Source organism: Callorhinchus milii, unplaced genomic scaffold (assembly GCF_018977255.1).
Source record: "Callorhinchus milii isolate IMCB2004 unplaced genomic scaffold, IMCB_Cmil_1.0 Scaffold8, whole genome shotgun sequence".
Classification (NCBI taxonomy): Eukaryota; Metazoa; Chordata; class Chondrichthyes; order Chimaeriformes; family Callorhinchidae; genus Callorhinchus; species Callorhinchus milii.
The window spans coordinates 12,969,667-12,989,290 of NW_024704749.1; the positions used below are offsets into that span (position 1 = coordinate 12,969,667).

The window sequence follows — 19,624 nt, forward strand, 5'->3', positions numbered from 1 at the left end:
TGCCAAAGCTGACCCCAAAAGAACAGTGAGTGCCCAGGGAAACCCATTCTCAAATTCTGTCCCTCTCCACTTCAGCCTGAATTCTGGCACATGCCGAGTGGTAATGAGCGGCACAAAAGCTAACAATACAATTGAACACTTGGAATTGCATTTGAAAGTATTTTTTAAAGAAATGGGAATGAAAGTACCATTGCAAGCATTCAATTTGTTCCTATAACTAGAGGAACACGAGAACAATGAGACAACTAACAGCGTTTGCAAGAACATGCGGGTTACCTGATTGGTACTTGTAAACCGTTTTTTGTGTAGTAGAGACTCCATGCATGCAAGCAAAAAATAAGAGCTTGTTTTATTAGTGAAAGCTGCAGCAGCACAGGACAGACAAACACATGGCAGCTGGTTACACAATAACTGTGTCCGAATGGAAATCAAAAACCTTGGCAGGAATTAAACCAAACCACATAAAGTAAAGTGCTCTTCTCTTCCAAACCAAAAGCCTTCTGGTAGAATCATAGAATCATACAGCAACAAAAGAGGCCATTCGGCCCATCGAGTTTGTGCTGGCTCTTTGAATAGAGCAATTAATGTCAATACCACTCCCCAGCCCTTTCCTCAGCGATCAAATACTGACAAGTTGAGATGTGGTTGGAAAATTAAAGTTCTAGCTAACAGCGATCCTGATAACATTACACTTAGGAGAATGAATCTCCTGTGTTTTGAATGGCTTTAAAAATGCAGTCCTATAAACACAGCTCTTTACTGACTCTTTGGCATCACTTTTAAACATTTTATGCAAGCACTCAATACAATGAGAATTTATAGTATTGTCAAAGTTACAATGATTGAAGACTTAGAAGTGATTATGTCATCACTGCAGAATATACTGTCAAATTATTGTTCAGAATTAATGCATTAATGCTCTGAGTTTTTGATGTGCCTTTTCCTATAACTGGTGGAAAAGGAAATGTTGTGGAATCACAAAAATATTGTATCAAAACAGAATCATGTGAATCTCTTTTTTTTAAATTCCTGTTCCTATGACTAAAATATCCTCACTCATGCATTCATGTCTTTTCAAAACATTTCCAGCAGAGGGCAGGATTCAACCATGAAGAAGTAGTCGATGCCTTTGGAATTATGTACAGTATATCCATCAACAGGTATAATAAAGTGCATCATTTCCAAATTCTACAGAATCAGCAATAGATAACAATACAACAGAAATTAAGCAACTGAAAAAACTAATCATTATCAAACCTTCTATTCTGACAATCCTTGTGCAAATCATTACAAGAGAAACATCTACCGGCACAGAGTCCTCAATTAGCTACAGGGTTCTTAATAATAATAATATTCCTTGCATTTGATATAGCACCTTATCACGTCTTTGAGACGTCTCAAAGCACTTCACAGGATATACAGTAAAGTGAATTGACTGTATATTGTGTGGGCGAAATGCAGCAGCAAATTACGCACAGCAGTGTCTCACAAACAGTCATGGATTGACTTTTTTTTAAGGAATTATTACGATTTAAGAGATAATAAATGTTTTCTCTTTTTCCTTTTACCAGTGCACCAGTGCACTCAACATTTTGTTCTGTTCTCATTTTACAGCACTTGCTGAGGCCAGGGACAACATGTCAGGTTTAGGGTAAAAGTCTTTGCATGTCACCTTGGAGCCTGCTCATCTCCGAGGAGACCCCAAAGGCAAAGGTAGCAGCCAATGTGCAAACTGCAATGTCCCCAAAACAGCCAGAAGTGAATGAATGGTCATCTGGAAGATTGTTGGCCAGGACAACTGTTGACATGCCGACATGAAAGGCGCTATAAAGTGTAAGTTGTCGTCGTCGTCGCAAAAGCTCTAAACAGCTATTAAGTGAATGAACAATTTTGTCTGAGGGATTGTTGGCCAGAGAATTCACTATACAGATCAGATTGAAGGTCAGGGCAGATGCAAAGATTGTACAATTAATTCAGGCCTTTTAATAGAGATAAGTATCAGACTGCCTTGGATCTCAAGTCAGAGATTCCACCGATCCTGAACTGTGCAATCTCTTATTAATTTAACAACCCGTCTACCATTTAGAGATTTACTGAGAGAAAATTACACATCAAATGTATTTCATTATAGACATACAATCAGCATGAGTAACTAAATACAACATCCATGGGTGTGGCACTTTGAACAAGCTCATAAAGGAATGGAAATGCTTATTTCATACCATATCAAAATTTTATGCTAAAATTAAAGTGGAGCACGGAAAGTCGAATTGATTATTCACTTCATGTTGAGCGTGGGGTTTGTATAGCGCCTTTCACATCAGGAGGACGCCCCAAAGCGTTGGCTAACATAAGAATACAGTGGGAAGAGGAGTTACAGGTTTACTTTTACAATAGTTCAGAGAGACACTCACCTCGCCTTTCTTCACAGTCATTGATTGGCGTCTGGGAGTGATCTCTTCATTTATACTCGAGAGGAAGTTCTGTGAAATGCGGAGTGCGTCTTGCAATAGGGAATGGTCCGGGTGATTGACCGGCGTGTGTTTTAACAAATCCTACAGATACAAGATAAATGTATTCAGGCTTAGGATACCCTCACGTACACCCTCAGGAGATAGTAAGTTAATCTCAAACTTACCTCAATTTATTGGGATCAGATGTTCACCTCAGTAAAATGATTGTAAGAATGTCTTAGGATACTTGGTTACTGGAAAGACCCTGTTTACTAGGATAAACTAGTTACAGCACCTTGATTACTTAGCTGTAATGTAAATAAGCTGATTGTGCGGGCCTGGAACCTACAGCTCCAGCTACAAACATCCCATTGTCTTCTATTCAGATTCAATCTTCTTTCTTTCTCTGACTGTCAGTTCAGAATATCTGTGATACATTCACTTAGTTTAGTTATCTAATCAAATAGATCCAGTTCCTCCACTTCATAGGTCAAACCACTCATCCCTGGTATCATCCTAATAAATCTCCTCTAAACCTTCTCTGAACCAAAGTGCATTGCAAACTGCCAGACAGCAGGTTCTAGCCCATGGTATGATCCTGATCTTGGTAACAGGCAACTGGCTCTATCCTTTCAGTTGGGAATAGTCCAGGGAAGTCAAAAGGGAGGGAAGTGATCAGTTTATAGAAATACAAGGGTTATAATGAGTTCCTGGTAATCTTCTGCACACTGTCTCTTGATAACTCACGATCATTATTTGTTAAGTAAAGGCATCATCAAATGTCAAGTAAGTGGAACATCGGGATTGCTCTCCATAACAGAAAGAGACATGAGAGAGAGTGAGTTCCTCTCTGGGTCCACAAGACTGCTATTGTTAAAGAGTTGTTATTGCACTTCACCTCAATAAAAGAACAAATCTACATCATTGCATTCTGCAATCATTCTCATATGTCCTTTATTCCATATGAAAACTAAATGAGCTCCTCATTGAGATTCCTTTGTGAAGTGAACAACCGGGGTCTCTTGCTATAATACAATCTTTCAAACCTCACATCCGGGTTCTCAATCATCTGCCATAGCCGACACCACCCGCTTTTCTTGCTCATTCACATCTAAGCTCAACTATTCCAAAACCCCGTTTGTGAGACTCCTTCCTAACTCAACCCCAAAGTGCAAATTATACAGGGCAGCTTCATAGTCACATATTGCTTGCTAGACATTATAAGTTAATAAACAGACTGGACATTTTACTCATAAACTATCTTATTATTTGCAAAGAATTTGTGGGTTTACTTTACTAATGATGCTGGCAAGTTAACTATGTGTCATTCAGAATTTGCCATTAATGACCCAATAAGATGTTGTCAATAGCATCAGTACACAGTTGTTGCCTAAAATAGTTTCATAGTGATGCTCTGACCATCATGAATAAAACTACATACAATTGGAAGTAATGAGATGAATATATATATACTCTTCTGCACTTACATGAAGAACAAGTGTGCTTCGTGTGACTCGATCGACGGGTTTATACAGAAGAGCTGAGAAAATATGAATATCAATGAAAAGAGATCATTCAGCAGATGTGCAAGTCACATACTGTAATCAATTTTAGTTTGGTCAGTTGCATGTCTAGCCACACAAAGGTACCAGACAACATAATTTTAATCAATAACAATCAATACATGCTATTAAATGTATAATTAATTGCTGACAAACAAAAATATTAACTTAGTTGTTTATGGAGTTTGAATTAAATGTAAGAGCTATTTAGCTGTAGAAAGGACATAAGAAAGATTATGAGTTCCTTCTTCTATATTATTTATGAATTAGAACCATCACTGGTCACCAAACAGCACCCTGAATTTCTCACAAAGGTGTCCTTAAGACACTGCAAGAAGTGCTTAAACGCGGCTTTACATAGACATTGAATGAGGCTTATAAACAAAGAACTTAAAAACGTGCATATATGTTAATCATTTCGCCCACAAAATATACAGTCTATTCACTTTACAATATATTCTGTGAAGCCCTTTGAGACATCTCAAAGCCATGATAAGGTGCTATATCAAATGCAAGGATTATTATTATATTATTATTTATCATCAAATGATCAGTTTGAATACTGGCACAGCCATAGAAAAGAGAAATGATAAATGAAAAGAAAATTGGTCTGAGAGCAGTGAGAAACAGAGTTCTGGGTGCACTGTTATTCACAGTCGGTGCTTGGATTTGTAAATTCCCAATCATATTATAGTGAGGCACGATAGCAAGTTTGACAACACACGGACATTGGCTAACTCTCACTACAGTGCGCTTTAGTAGCTGCAGAAGACACCTTTATTTCCCCTTATTGCCCCGATCCTGCTACAGTATATTGTATGTGGATGTTAACCAGAACTTTTGCATTAAATTCCTTGCTAAGACAGCTGAATATATAACCTCAATATGAGCTGTGAAGGAGTTAATGGAATTCAAAGGACAACGCTTCTAGCTTTGGCTACAGAAGATTTTCTTGTAGAAACGATATATGTAGTTAAGATTCAAATTAGAAAAACAGCTACCTATGATTTCTAGAAACTTAAGGAAGTATTTACCTTCCAAGGAGTTCTTTGTGGTTTGATCTTTTGCGTCCTTAGTGCTCCTGATCTTTAAATTCTAAAATAAAATAGAGGCATCTTGTCAGATTTTTCATTAAATATACAGATGTACAGGACCAGATTTTTTTTTCAGTTGAGCAATACAGGTTACAGGATATAATCCGGTTACATTTAACAATCAGGGCCTTGGGTAATCTCGGTGGTAGGGCTTGCCCCGGTTCTCACTTTTAGATGTTAGAAAGTGCATCCTTATCCCTTTCATAGCAAATTAAATAACTTTAGTTTGTTAGCCCATGCAAATAATGTAAGAGTAATGGGGCTGATTCTCTGTCTGAGAGAAGGCCTAGAAATATTCTTTACTGAGCTGATTCCTGAGTCTCCTATACATTCTAGATGATAAAATTCCTTTCTTAAACAATTGAATTGATGGTGACATGTGATCTAGGGATTTAAGATACAAGGAAAGACTGAGGCAGTTGGGCTTTCCTCTAGATGTCCTATTTGCTTGGGATTTAGAGGAAGAGAATACCTCTGAGATTTCAGCAAATTGTGCATTGGCTTGACAGCATTTTTCTGCTGTTTCTACGGCAACTTCATAATTATCCACAAATGCTCTGTACACTCCAAGCTGACTGGCCTGTATAACAAACAAGAAAACAAGATAGATTAGCAAACACCTAGTGACATGTAAAATGCAAAAGCTAGTCCAGAAAGTTCAACACCATTCTGTTAATAATACAGTACTTGCAGTTGATATGGCACCTTATCAAGTTATTGAAACGTAACAAAGCATATCATAACATTTATTGCAAAGTACAACAACTATATTTGTAAGCAAACCTGGCAAAGAATTGTGGCAAACAGCCACAAAGTAAATGACAAAATGTTATTGTTGTTCTGGACAATAGAAGTAACTTCCTCCTCTTTTCAAATAGTGTCATGGGGTATTTAATGACAAAATTAACTACACCTGTCCTCCAGTCAATGAAGGAATGAGAATAGATCATTTAGCCTAAAAGGGGAATCTTACAATACACAAGATACCTGCAATGCAGAGGGTAGAAGGAACAGTTACCCTAACACAATATAGTTCACATTTAGACTACTTTCAAAAGACCACTGATATATTGGAGATGGTTTGGAGAAGAACAACTTGAGCACCTGTTTCTCATTCCCTTTAAACTACAACTGGATTACATTTCTCTTCATCACAAAACACAAAATAAAACTCCAATTGTTTCCAATTGTAGTTTCCAATTGCCACGAAGGCAGTCGATTGTGCTGTGCCCAGTTACAAACCCTTCACCCATATGCCCATTATTCCTGAATGCTATCAGTAAATATTCTAAAACTATTCAACAGGTCACGAGAGAGATGTAACGAACTGGGCTCTGTATGTCTTTTATTCTCATTCTTGCTCTCAAGACTTTATCGATTGACTACCGCCGTGAATAGCCAAGAGATGTAAGACCTTCCTTAGCCTGGCCTCTATTGACCCCTTCCTGTGGCAGCCTAACTGAGAAAACTGTAGTCCTGTAGCTCAGTGGTTAGAGCACTCGCCTCACTGGGTTAGATTCTCAGCAGGGCGAAATGTTGGACAAGTTTCCTTACTCCACATGCCCATTTACCTAGCCGGAAGTAGGAATCCGGTTGTCAGTCAATTGTCGGATCGCTTTTCTGGAAGTAATAATTCCTTTAAAAAAAAAGCAACCTCAGGGTGTGAACAAATGGAAGCACAGGACTCAATATGCCTTTTTTCTGGTCAGCTGAGTGTCAACACATACAGAAACCCATCACCTGCTTAAGAGTCTCCAAACCAATCTGAGATTTCCACGTATCCCACCTACACATGGAAATCCCAGCGATAGATTGTTGGAATGGAATGTTCTCTCTTTCTTTGGAGGGATACATCCCACTTACCTACTTCCGGAAAGTATTAGGCGCAGGTTGGCAAGAGCCAAGGCTTGGGGAGCCCCAGAGTGTGCGTTGGGGTAACTGCTGGAGTTTAATCAGCTAAAACCACATAGATTGTCATTGATATCGCTGTCTGGCAAGCTTTCCCACTGTTTATCCAGTTAGGACCACCCTACCCATTATGGCTTTGGTTTGCAGGGTTAACAGGAGCTGAGTGGGAGGATTCCCTGCCTCCAGTGACTGGTCTGCACTTCCAAGTCCTGCCGATGAGCCAGATTGGCTGTGCTGTCACCAGCAGTGCCCTGGAATACTGTGGACCTGCCTGGTTCAGGAACTGGACTAGAGACTGTCACAGAGAGCTGGCTTGATTCCGACATTCCAGTGTTCCTCTCCCACTTGGACATTTTTATATAGTGAGGAGAGTAGCCAGAGAGACTTGTCTGACCTGTTTTTCTGCCTTCCCAACAATTTAACTTCCGCGGGCCACAACAACAAACTGCATTTAAAAAAGCACCTTGCATGTCAGGATGATTTTTTTTGGTTAAGTTCAAATAATAACTCAATGCAATGCTAAAAGATTCTCCTCACCTCCCCTGTTTCTTTTAACATCTATTTTAAATCGGTGTCCTCGGGTTACCGACCCACCCGCCAGTAGAAATAGTTTCTCCTTGTTTGCCCTATCGAATTCCCTCATAATTTTGAAAACTTGTATTAAGTCTCCTCTTAACCTTCTTTGCTCCAAGGAAAATAATCCGAGCTTGTCTAGCCTCCCCTCATAACTGAAGTCTCTCATTCCTGGTACCATCCTGGTAAAACTACTTTGCACTCTCCAATGGCTTGACATCCTTCCTAAAGTGCGATGCCCAGAACTGAACCCAGTCTACCTGTCCTGCCATCTTCAAAGATTTACTTATATAAACCCCCAGGTCTCTCTGTTCCTTTACCCTCTTTAAGATTGTACCATCATCTTACATTACCTCTTTTCATTCACATTTATCCACATTAAACTTCATCTGCCACATGTCTGCCCAATTTTACCAGTCTGTCTATTTCCTCTTGTCATCTACTAGTATCCTCCTCACTGTTTATTACTTTTCCTAGCTTACTATCATCTGCAATCTTGGAAATTGTACTTTCTATACCAAAGTCCGGGTCATTTATACAGATCAAAAACAGCAGTGGTCCCAATACCGACATGGGGACACCACTGCATACTTCCCTTCAGTCAGAAAAACAACCTGATCTAAAAGAGGGGAAGGAAGGACCAAGGCAGAGGAATTGGGGAGCGAGTTCCAAAGTTTCAAGGCGTAATGCCTGCGTCACAGAACTCATTAAAATCTGCAGACATAAAAAGCAGCATATTTATTCTGCATTTCCGATCCTTTAGATTTGCAAACATGGATAAATCCATCAGCTTCTTCACAAACGCCTGCTGGCTAAGAGCCCCGCAGACATACTAATAATCACTTTACATTTGAAACAAAACTAACACTGAGATTTTAATCCTGATGAAATCTATTCACAGCTAATGACTTCTTACAAGCATCCTCTGCTGAAACCTCTTCCCACAAAAATAATTCCAAATCTTTTAATGTGTTTTTGTTACATTTGAGCTAAGAGAGGAAACAAACAGCTATGGAGTCACCTTCAAGCCCTGAATACATCCTCCATGTATCTTAGGGAAAAATATGCACGGCTTCAGAATACAACGGGACGGGTTGAAGATCAGGTGGATGTTGCAATGGGAGCAAGTACTCATTGTAGTCATTAAAAGTTGCGGCAACTTTTAAAAGCTGCAGTGTGTGTAAAAGTTGCGGTTTCCGCGACAAAATTGCGGCCCCTGATTTTTTTACAGCCGTAGTTATGAGAAAACAGTCTACGTATTTGGTGTACAAGTGATTTGTCAAAATATGTTGTAATAGCATGAAAATCCAGTGACATTGTTTTGCACTTTTCTATCTCCATGTAGTTTTGTATATATTGTAAGTTATTATGTTTGGAGTATTAACTTGGCTCCATTAGCAATACCCTGAACTACCGGTTTTAGGCTGATATTTCAGCCTCATCCAAATTTACCAGAAAACAGGTACATTTGGTCATTAAACTCATTGCCTTTATGAAACATGCTGCTGCAGATAAACTGCTGCATTTGACTGCGTAACAGTCACTTATTGTGCGAAGCACCAAGACTTTTCAATATGATCAGGTCCACACCTACTGCAAGTTGTTTTTAAAAATATTAATATAAACTACAAAATCCAAGCTGGTTGTATACACATAAGAAATTACTAAGCAGGTATTTAACTTTGGTCCAAAATGATCATTAGCCATCACAGTTAAAAACTGATAAGAGTTAGATTAAGGCCATTGGTGCACTTTCCATAAATTATTCACAGTGCTTATGAATGACAACACATAAAAGACAGCAACTGTGTAAATAACAGCTCATACTTAAAAGATCACTTGTATTCTGGAAATTCATACATTTCAATGGGGTGGGGGTTGGGGGATAATGCATACAACCTACACACCAAGTCTCAATGTGTTCTATTTAATTTACACTTTAATCACTAGGAAATACCAACATATAGTAATTATGAGTCATTCCCCATTTCTTCTGAAAAAACAAATGTTACGCATCAATGACTGTGGAGTCCTGTAGCTCAGTGGTTAGAGCACTCGCTTTGCAAGCGAGAGACCTGAGTTCAATTCCAGGCAGGTCAGGGCGAAACCTTGGGCAAGTTTCCTTACTCCACACAGAGCCTAATAATAATCCCTCCAAAACCAAAACCAATAATAAATTGGTCATTTTCAATCTACGACTGTTTGTGGGACATTGCTGTGCGCAATTGGCTGCCGCGTTCGCTCACAAATATACAGTCAGTTCACTTTACAGTGTGTTCTGTGAAGCGCTTTGGGACGTCCTCCCGACGTGAAAAGCGCTATATCAAATGCAAGGATTATTGTTATTATTATTATCTGATGTTGCTGGCCTTCAAATCAACCACCGCTGTTATACCAATCCACTCATTCCCGAACACCACCCTTCCTTCTGATAATGTCCGAAAACTAAGATTCTGATCCACGAAATACCGAAAATAGTATTCGAAGCACCAAACGTGTAATCAGTCCTCCTCAAGGCATTCATTACAATAAACCATTCTCTAGTAGATAACAGTCTTGATTAAAACCACAAAATCATGGTCTTCCTCAGAGATTTGAAGAGAAGCAGTACTTCCCAATAGTGAGTCTTTAAACAGCCAAAACAAAGTAAAACAAAATACTTGCATTCAGAATAGCGACTTTCACGTCACGAGGAAGTCCCAAAGCCCTTTGCAGGATACGTTGTAAATTGAAATATCTGTATGTTTTGGGCAAACGGGGCAGCCAATTTTCACACAGCGTTGTCAGACAAACAGCCATGGAGAGAATTACCAATTTATTTGGGGTATTGTTGGCCAGGACTCCCGTAGAAACTGCCTTCTCTTTTCAATAGTGCCAAAAGAACTTTAACGTCTACCTAAACAGGAAGACGGGGCCTCGGTTTAATGTCTCTTCAGAAGGACTTCAAAAGGATATCCAGGTCCTGACATGTGGCTTTTGTACCCACAACCTTCTGACTCAAGAGGTGAGTGTGTTACCAACTGAGCTTGCTTGTAACTGGCCAGGTTCATACGGCTATACAAATATAATTTGTTGTTGTCTCGAGCTTGAGCATCATCTGAACTTCTCCGTTAAATGACCTACTGTAGATTTACACAGCCTGTCATTTGTACCAACCAGTTTGCACCGGTGTTTACACTCCACATGAACCCCCACCCCTCCTATTCCCTCCCCCTCGTGTATGCTTCCTAACATCCATTATTTATTGGTCCATATAAAAAGTACTGTAGTACTATTTGTAGTCATTTTAAGAAATATTTGGGATTCTTTCTCTTTCCTGAAGGTGCTGATTTAGCAGTCTAGCAGCACTGAACTGCCCTCAAAGTGGCGGAATTACAAAATTTCTGTTTCCCAGATTGGTTGTCAGCAAAGATTTCACTTTGATGGCATCATGAACCTGTTACCCATCACCTCTCCTATAGGCTGGGATTTTTTTTTATGATTGTTTTGAATTATTACAAAGACGCTCATTTTGCTTATGTTGTACACAAGACCACAGAAGAAGTTTACAGCCACCGTCCAAAGGCGCTACATAAATGTGTATTCTATTTTACTGAACTAAAATCTTGGACACTTGTTAAAACTTCAAAATAGCTGAAACATCACTGAGTATAACCAAAAGTGGAAGCTCAAATCAACTTAGCATATGATAATTTGGTTTGGTTTTGAGCTAGGGAAGGAAAAGAGACAAGAGTACAAATATTAGTTGACATTGGAATTTTAGTCTGAGTTCCTCATTTAGTGCTGAAATGAACTATTGGGTTGTATAACCAAGCAGCCAAGCCAGGCAGCACTCCTCCAGCTAATATACAGTACACAGTGATAACCTTATTCTAATTGGCAAGGAACAGACAATACCCAATTTGTTCAGAAAATCACAAAAGTAGCTGTTTTAATGCAGACAGCTGTTCTCAACCACACTACTCCTTGGTCAGCTGGGTTGGAGCATGCTACAGTAATGCTGGATAACACATTTCTACATAAAATTACTCCATGGCTTTTCTATCTGTAAAGTACAGAGTGCTGAATCCTACTTCCATAACCCACAATACAACATTCATAGTGTTTCCAACCTTTCTTCTTGTTCTTCCTTCAAATACACTATCTGGCACTTGTTCCCTATATATTTACAGATTTAAAATCAAGGTTTATCAGACTACCTTTTATTCAAACTCATTCTATCTCAGGACTGAGAAACTAAGAGGCTCCTCCCACTAATGGTTTGTTAAGTTTGTTCAGTGAACCTACTAGAGAGTGCTGTTTAGTTTTGGACAGATTCCCCAGCACCAAGCTTTAGAAGATCCAAACCAAAAACAAGAACAAAATTACATTTGTATAGCACCTTTCACATTGGGAGGATGTCCCAAGGCGCAGAACAGACAGAGTTTCGGACCCGAGCTGGGGATCGGGGTCAGGGAGGGTGGAGGGCAGGATTGGAAGCAGGGTGATCAAAAGCACGGTCGAAGAGAAGGGTCTTGAGGTGGGTCTTGAAGGTGGCAAGGGGGCGAGATGGAGGGACCGCGGGATGGAGTCCAGATGGTGGGGTAGAGTGGCAGAAAGCCCACCCACCAATAGTGGGGCAAGCGAAGTGGGGGAGGTGAAGCAGTCCAGAGCCCGCTGAGGGGAAGGAGTGAGCAGGATGGTAGGGGGTTAGGAGGTCACAGAGGTAGGAGGGAGCAAGACCATGGAGGGCTTTGAAGGTGAGGACCAGGATCATGAACTGTATCCTCTGTGCGATGGGAAGCCAGTGGAGTTGGGAGAGATGGGGGTGATAGGGTCGGGGAGCCTAGTGCAGGAGAGGACACGGGCTGGAGAGCTCTGGATGATCTGCAGCCTGTGGAGGGAGGAGTTGGGGAGGCCGACAAGCAATGAGTCTGCATAGTCAAGCCTCGATGTAATGGAAGCATGTATGAGGGTTTCGGCGGCCTACGGTTTGAGACAGTGGCGGAGCTGTGCAATGTTGCGGAGGTGGGGGAAGGCAGAGCGGGTCATGGCACAGATGCTGGGTAGAACCAGACCAAGTTCCATGTCTGCCAACCACTCCCGAAAATTCCCACATTTGGAATGAATGCTCACTCTCTCCCTGGAAGGATGCATCCTGCTTACCTAATTCCAAGCGAACCTGCATTATAATGAAGTTTGCCATAAAACAATTTTATTGTAGCAATAATAATAATGCATTTCATATAGCGTCTTATTACATCTTCGAAACGTTTCAAAACGCTTCACAAAATATACTGTAAAGTGAACTGACTGTATATTTTGTGGTCCAAACACCAATTGCGCACAGCAGTGTCCCACAGACAGTCGTGGATTGAGTTGACCAAATTATTTACCATTTTTTTTGAAGGGATTATTACCCACAGAAAAGTGATCCACCAATCGACTAACAACTGGGATTCCTACTCACTGCTAGTTAAACAGAGACTGTATGAATACTTATTCAGAGTGCAAGGACCATACATAGGAGATATTTAAAAGCACCAAGTCATGTCTAACAAACCTGGAAATCTTTGAGCAGCTAACTAAATGAAGCACGCTGGCAATCCAGCAGATGCCACGTTCGCCAACAAAATACAGATAATCCACTTTACAGTATATCCTGTGATGCGTTTTGAGACGTCTCAACGGCATGATAAGGTGCTAAATCAAATGCAAGAATTATTATTATATAATATATAACATTATAATATAAGCCTCCAATGAGGCTTATAAATGCGGCAAAATTTATATGAAATTACCAGTTTTTGAAAGAGGTCTCCAACACATTGATGGTGACTCCATTGTTGTACTCTAGGGAAAAGGCCATCATAGAATTCCTTGTGTATCTCATAGAGCTCAGGCACTTTGAAGAAGATGGTCTCTATCTGTTGCTGAGTGAGGACAGGTTGAGATGTAGTTGCAGCTGCTTTAAGTGGTTTCATAGGCTACAAGAAAACAAACCATAATAAAAGAATGTGAAATCACAATTTGTTGGGGAAAAAAGAACATTTGCAAAAGTTCACTTCTGTGCAGAAGTATGTACAACCATCAGAATGTGGCAAATTGCTGGAGGCATTCAGTAATTGTCTAATATATTAGACTGAGTTTTCCTTAGATTTATTTTATTTACATTCACACTGAAAAACATGTTTCTACTTTTGACACTCAGTATCAATATCAACTGTTAGATAAATCTGTTAGATGGAGAGTAGAGCTCTCTCAACTTTGCTGCAATTCCTACATTCTGAACACCCCTTGCACCATCAGAGTAAAAGTTTCTATTTCCCAATCCAACTACTCTCTGTTCACTCTAATACCAATTGAATTGATTTCCAGCACCCAAATTCAGGATGGTGCACAGTCAGACCCAATTGTATTTAAGACCAGAACAGAGAGAGACAGAGAGAAATAGAGAGACAGAGACAGATAGAGAAAGAGAAAGGCAAAGAGAGGGAAAGACAGAGAGGCCACCCTAGCGTTTGAATAAAGCCAACAGCCTCAAAGCAGCAATGGAATAAAACTTTACAGTCCATTTGGCACATAAAAGTCTGCGAAGAGGTCACCCATCATCTTGCTTCTTAACAGAGAGGGTAGGGGATGTACTGCAGCACCTAAAAATAAGGGTTAAAAATAACAGAGGGCAAGTAAAACTGGAACCTATTTGGGAGGATTTCCAAATGACTTTTGGGTGTTGTTAATTCTACAGTACATCCTTCCTTAAATGTGAAACACAATTTTCCAGTGTAATAAAAAGAAAACTCTGGGCATACCAATAAGAGTGCCTCCAGATGACTCAAGTACGTTTCCTCGCTGGCTAGGATTCCAGACAGAACCCATTTTCGCATCTCCAGACCCTTTTCCAAATCTGGTTCACTCTGCAGGAAAATATAGATGATACATTATGTCTGTGCCATACCATAGCTGAAATTCTTTCCATCTTTCCATCACAAAAAATGAGTCACAGCAAGGATTAACTAAACAAAATGTAAAATTTAGTACATCAAAATGCCTTCCAATTTTACTTGGAATCTGGTTACACTTTTATTTTTGAAGCAATTGTTATGCATTTCTGAGGCCTGAACTCTATTAAGTGTTGAAATGCAGCATTATTTGCTACATTACAATAGCAAGCACACCATGCACATAATGATGTGTTTTGAGCAATAGCTAACAATTTCAAATCTATATTTTATGTCACATAATAGAAAGACATTATAGATTAATTAAATATTTTGAGTTACTAGGAGACATCAGTGCAACTCTTCAACAACAGGGCAGCGAAATTTCACTTTGCAATGTAGTCACTTTGAAGCTATATTTCACTATGTAAAAGAGAAAGTTCCATTCCAATTAATTAAAAGCACCATATTTGTACAATATAGCACATTCTGAGCTCTGTGGTTATTGTATTGAGCCATAAGACCAGCCACATCCCAGCCTTATCTATATGTGGTGAGTAGTTGACCTCAGACAGGGCAACAGTGGATGTATTATAACTGGCATCAATGTTCCTTGGCTAAGAAAGCAGCAAAATAAAACCACTTGTTCATGTTCCCAATTGTTATCCACAATGACTCGAGGAAGTGCGTGTGTGGTCAACATTGGTCTCAGCCTCCAGTACTGGTGAAGTCAATTATATGTTCAATTTACTGCAGAAACAGATTCTTAGAAAATGTTGCATAGCTGCCACATAAATCCAAACAGTATTTCCTTTCCATTGCAAATTACCTCATATTTGGCATTTTCTTCTATCTCCCCTCCCTTCTCGAGTGTCTGTGCGCAAGAGGAGACATGCAGGCAATCTGCTCCCAGTTCTTTGCCAATGACACCCGTTAACCAGCTACTTGGATGTATAAATGTAGCTCCACTTACTTTCCTTTTCTCCCTGTAGGGAACCAACTATACCCAGTGATCATCTGCACCTTCATCACAGCCAGACTTAGGCAATGGCAGCAGAAGCTATAGAAAGCAACAAGTCACTGAGTGGAGGCAGGAATCATGCCTGTGTAGTACATGTGTGGCTGCTCCAAGACCTGTGTAGTACAGGCCATTTCCTGCCCATGTAATGGAGCAAGCCACATACTACTTTCTTGGCAGTGGACGCCAGGGCGGATTTCCTGAGGATAACTTACTGTGAAGCTGTTTTGAAAAAGAAACATGTTTTTAATTTTGGCTAAATCACTGCCTGAATAATTGTGCTCCAAACAGACTCAACTACTGCACTTGAAGACATTCAGTGAATGAGCGACCTTCTGTGTAATTCTTTACTCAAAGCAAAATGCTGACAGGACTCAACAGCAATTTTGGCAGCTCCTTCCATTATGATCATAGAACAGCAAAATAAGGAACTAACAGACTAATGGCATATGGCTCAGATATGGAATCCATCCATGAAATTTGCTAATTGTCCTTTATCCCAAATGCTTCCATATATGTCAAATATAAGCATGTTACAATAGAATGGTGTTCCACACTGCTATTTTCCAATTTCAGCACATATCTAAGATCTACTTGAAAAGAGAAGTAAGTTTTTCCCAGTATTGTGGCCAACAATCCCCTGGATAGAAATGGTCATTCACTTAATGGCTGTTTGTGGGGCATTGCTAGGCTGCCACATTTGCGTATGAAACACACAGTCAAACATTTTACAGTAAATTCTGCAAAGCGTTTGAGACATTGTGCTGAAATGAATGACAACATAATCAAATGTAAGTATTATTATTAATTGTGTAAAATGTAGTGAAATTAAACAGTTTTGCTCCTATGGGTTGTTTTCTCCGTTGCGAGCTTTATTAAGTGTACTTCACTCAAATCAATTTTTTAAATTGCTGTGATTCATCAACAATCCCTTAAGGTAATATGCAAATTTAGATGCTTCCGCATAACATAAGTATTCAATTATGTTTCATGAATGTTTAATGGAATCAATAATATTCAGTTCAAGATTTTCAAGGGACAACTGTAGTGTTATTGTCAGCTGTATCAATCACAGTTAGGAGAGTACCGTGGCACCACATGCTAAAACTAGCCATGTTAAAACTGTTAAAACTTCAAGAATTACACCACAGATATAATTCTCTTGCTGGATATCTTGGCGTTCATCTCAAGAAACAAACACGAACGTTAAACAACTGAGTTTTCTTGGGATTCCCTCCAATGGAGAGGGAGGGATAAGTGTTATCCTGACTTGAAGTCATTTGTCAGCAACGGGAACAACAGTGGATCATGTAGAACTGCACTAGTCTGGCCTCCAGGTACAGCTTTGTCCGTTGATCACAATCATCTACATTTGCTCCATTTGTTAACTCTTATTAACCTAATGTTTTAAACTCAATATTTCTCCCCATATTTCTCCCAATTTCTCTCTGCCGGAAAAGTGGATTAGCTAACCTTCATTAAAATCCATACTTTCTATTCAATTGATTAATTTTCCTTTTTAGAATCGGTGAAAGTAATTATAAAGATTAATAATTTATAAACTTGACATTTTATGATATGTAAATCACAGAAAGCACTATAATTGAATCACTTAGCTTTAGTTTTATTAAATGTAGTATTTGCTGCTTAGATGTCGAATGTGTATAATGATGGGAGAAGGTATTGGCATATAGATTAATGGTGATCCTCAGCAATATCAACTGAAATCCTAAGTGTTCTGAGATGCTACTCGCATGAATGGCGTTATTTAAAATGAAAGATTTTGTTGCTGAAAGTGGCCATCAAAAAACATTTTACTTCCATGCCACTGAATGTGTGAAGACTGACACCTTCAGATGTATTTGGAGAAAAGCATTATTTAGAGAAATGTGTTCTGTGCATTTTCCTAGACCATGCTATCATCTTTTCAAAGGACATTTGAAACCCTGTTTGGCACCACAGGCTACAACTAGCAGCATTAACACTTCAAATTATTCTACAGATCCAATGCTGCTCTTGCTGGAGATTTTGATGTTAATCACAAGAAACAAAAAAAAAATGTCAAACATCTGAATAACAGAACAATCACTACCAGAGGCAAGTCGAGTTGCAATTTTATCCGAGGGATAGAAAGTCCTGCAACGTGTCTTTGTTTGGAGAGGTGGTGGAGGAAGATGTTGCAGAGTAAGGTGAAACCTCTATCTTGCTCCAAAGTTAAATGTTTTAAAAATACTGTCATAAAATGAGCAAAAACACAGGGATCATTGGCAAATGGTTAATGTACGTTTTGCTGAGAAGTTTAATAGGACTGAAATGTGATTTGTTTACTTCAGTTTGAACAACTTCAAGCTGATTGGATAGTTATTGGCAACAGCATAAACTGGTGGAGGATAGTAATAATACACTCATAACACTTTTAACTGTTAAGTTCTTGATTTGCAACAATCAACACAACAAGCTGTTCAGCTATTGCAAAAACGTTAGTGGTAGGTGGCATGGTCAATCAAATGGCTTCAACTAAGCAAAAGGAATTAGTTTAATTTAATTTGTTCACTTGGCGCAAAAATGCTGCTACTGTCGTTAACTGACATGGCAAAAAAAACTTTCCATCTACATTTAGAAGTATTTTACAATCTTTCAAGTATTACAATGTTTTAATAAGGACAGAAAGACGGATGTAAAGACGGACCTAGGGAACAACAGACTAGGACCAGTAAACTGAGTCAGTTAATATTGCAGAACAGGTCCCATTTCATTAAAGACATTCTTATGCTATGCTCCTCTTAGAGAGCTAAGTTCATAGTATAGAACAGGCCTTTTTCTCAATGAGCATCAATGGGTTCAATATCATAGACAGTACATGTGGCATGTAAATGCATTATTCCTAGGAGTGAAATGAACAAGAGTTTTACACATTGAACAGTTAATGGATCCTGGGCATTTCTCAAGTACATTAGCTTATTGACATGGTGCTGCTGGATCTCTGCACAATAGAAACAATCTGAAGACTGCTTCCCTATCCCAAACACAGAAACAACAACCACAACAACAAGATTACATTTGTATAGCGCCTTTCACGTCGGGAGGACGTCCCAAGGCGCTGGACAGTGTACAGCATTTCAGACCCGAACTGGGGTTAGGGAGGGAGAAGGGAGGGGAGGTGACTGATGGCATGGTCGAAGAGGAGAGTTTTGAGGCAGGATTTGAAGGAGGCTAAGGAGGGGGCGAGACGGAGTAATTGGGTGATGGAATTCCAGGGGTTGGGGGCAGAGTGGCTGAAGGCTCTCACGCCAATGGTGGGGCAGGTGGGTTGGGGGACGTGGAGCAAGCCGGAGCCAGCCGAGCGGAGGGAGCGGGTGGGTTAATAAGGGTTTAGGTCGCAGAGGTAGGGTGGAGCGAGGCCATGGCGGGCTTTGTAGGTGAGGACCAGGATCTTGAACTGGATCCTCTGAAGGATAGGAAGCCAACGGAGTCGGGCGAGAGTGGAGGAGATGAGGTCACGGAGTTTGGTGCGAGAGAGGACATGGGCTGCAGAGTTCTGGATTATCTGCAGCCTGTGGAGGGAGGAGTTGGGAAGGCCGACAAGCCGAGCGTTTGCATAGTCGAGCCTGGAGGCGATGAAGGCATGAACAAGAGTTTCAGCGGCCTGAGGGGTGAGGGAGTGGTGGAGTCGGGCGATGTTACGGAGGTGAGGGAAGGCAGAGCGGGTCATGGCTTGGATGTGGGGAAGAAAAGACAGTTGAAGGTCGAACAAGACACCTAGGTTCTTGACTGGCTTGGTGAGTTGTAGTGTGCAACCATGGAGGTTGATGCTGCCAGAGCCTGAAAAATCAATATGAGACATTTCCCTCCCCTCCTCCAGTCAGTGATTCATCTTAAAATAGACTACCTATAATTATAACTGAATTATACCTATAATTGATTCCTTCAAATGTGATAAAGAGGCACCTCCATTCTCAATACAAACTCATTCTAATACTTGGACATCACAACTGAAAATTAAATATTAATATCAGCAAACTACACAAACTACAAATATTGTAGTGTAATACTGAGATCATGTTATTGCTTGGGCCTATCTGGCATCAAGTCTGCT

The 19,624-nt window shown here is 39.9% G+C and overlaps 1 protein-coding gene across 1 annotated transcript in view; it reads right to left on the minus strand.

The window, feature by feature from the left end:
• si:dkey-91m11.5 (BCR activator of RhoGEF and GTPase) overlaps positions 1-19,624 on the minus strand; it is a 63,159-nt gene that overhangs the window by 19,658 nt on the left and 23,877 nt on the right. The window contains exons 3-8 of the mRNA XM_007901742.2: positions 14,382-14,486; positions 13,371-13,556; positions 5,582-5,689; positions 5,050-5,110; positions 3,941-3,993; positions 2,415-2,555 (exon numbers count right to left, since the gene is read on the minus strand). Coding sequence (XP_007899933.1) covers positions 2,415-2,555; positions 3,941-3,993; positions 5,050-5,110; positions 5,582-5,689; positions 13,371-13,556; positions 14,382-14,486 — 654 coding nt within the window. The remainder of the gene's footprint in view (positions 1-2,414; positions 2,556-3,940; positions 3,994-5,049; positions 5,111-5,581; positions 5,690-13,370; positions 13,557-14,381; positions 14,487-19,624) is intronic.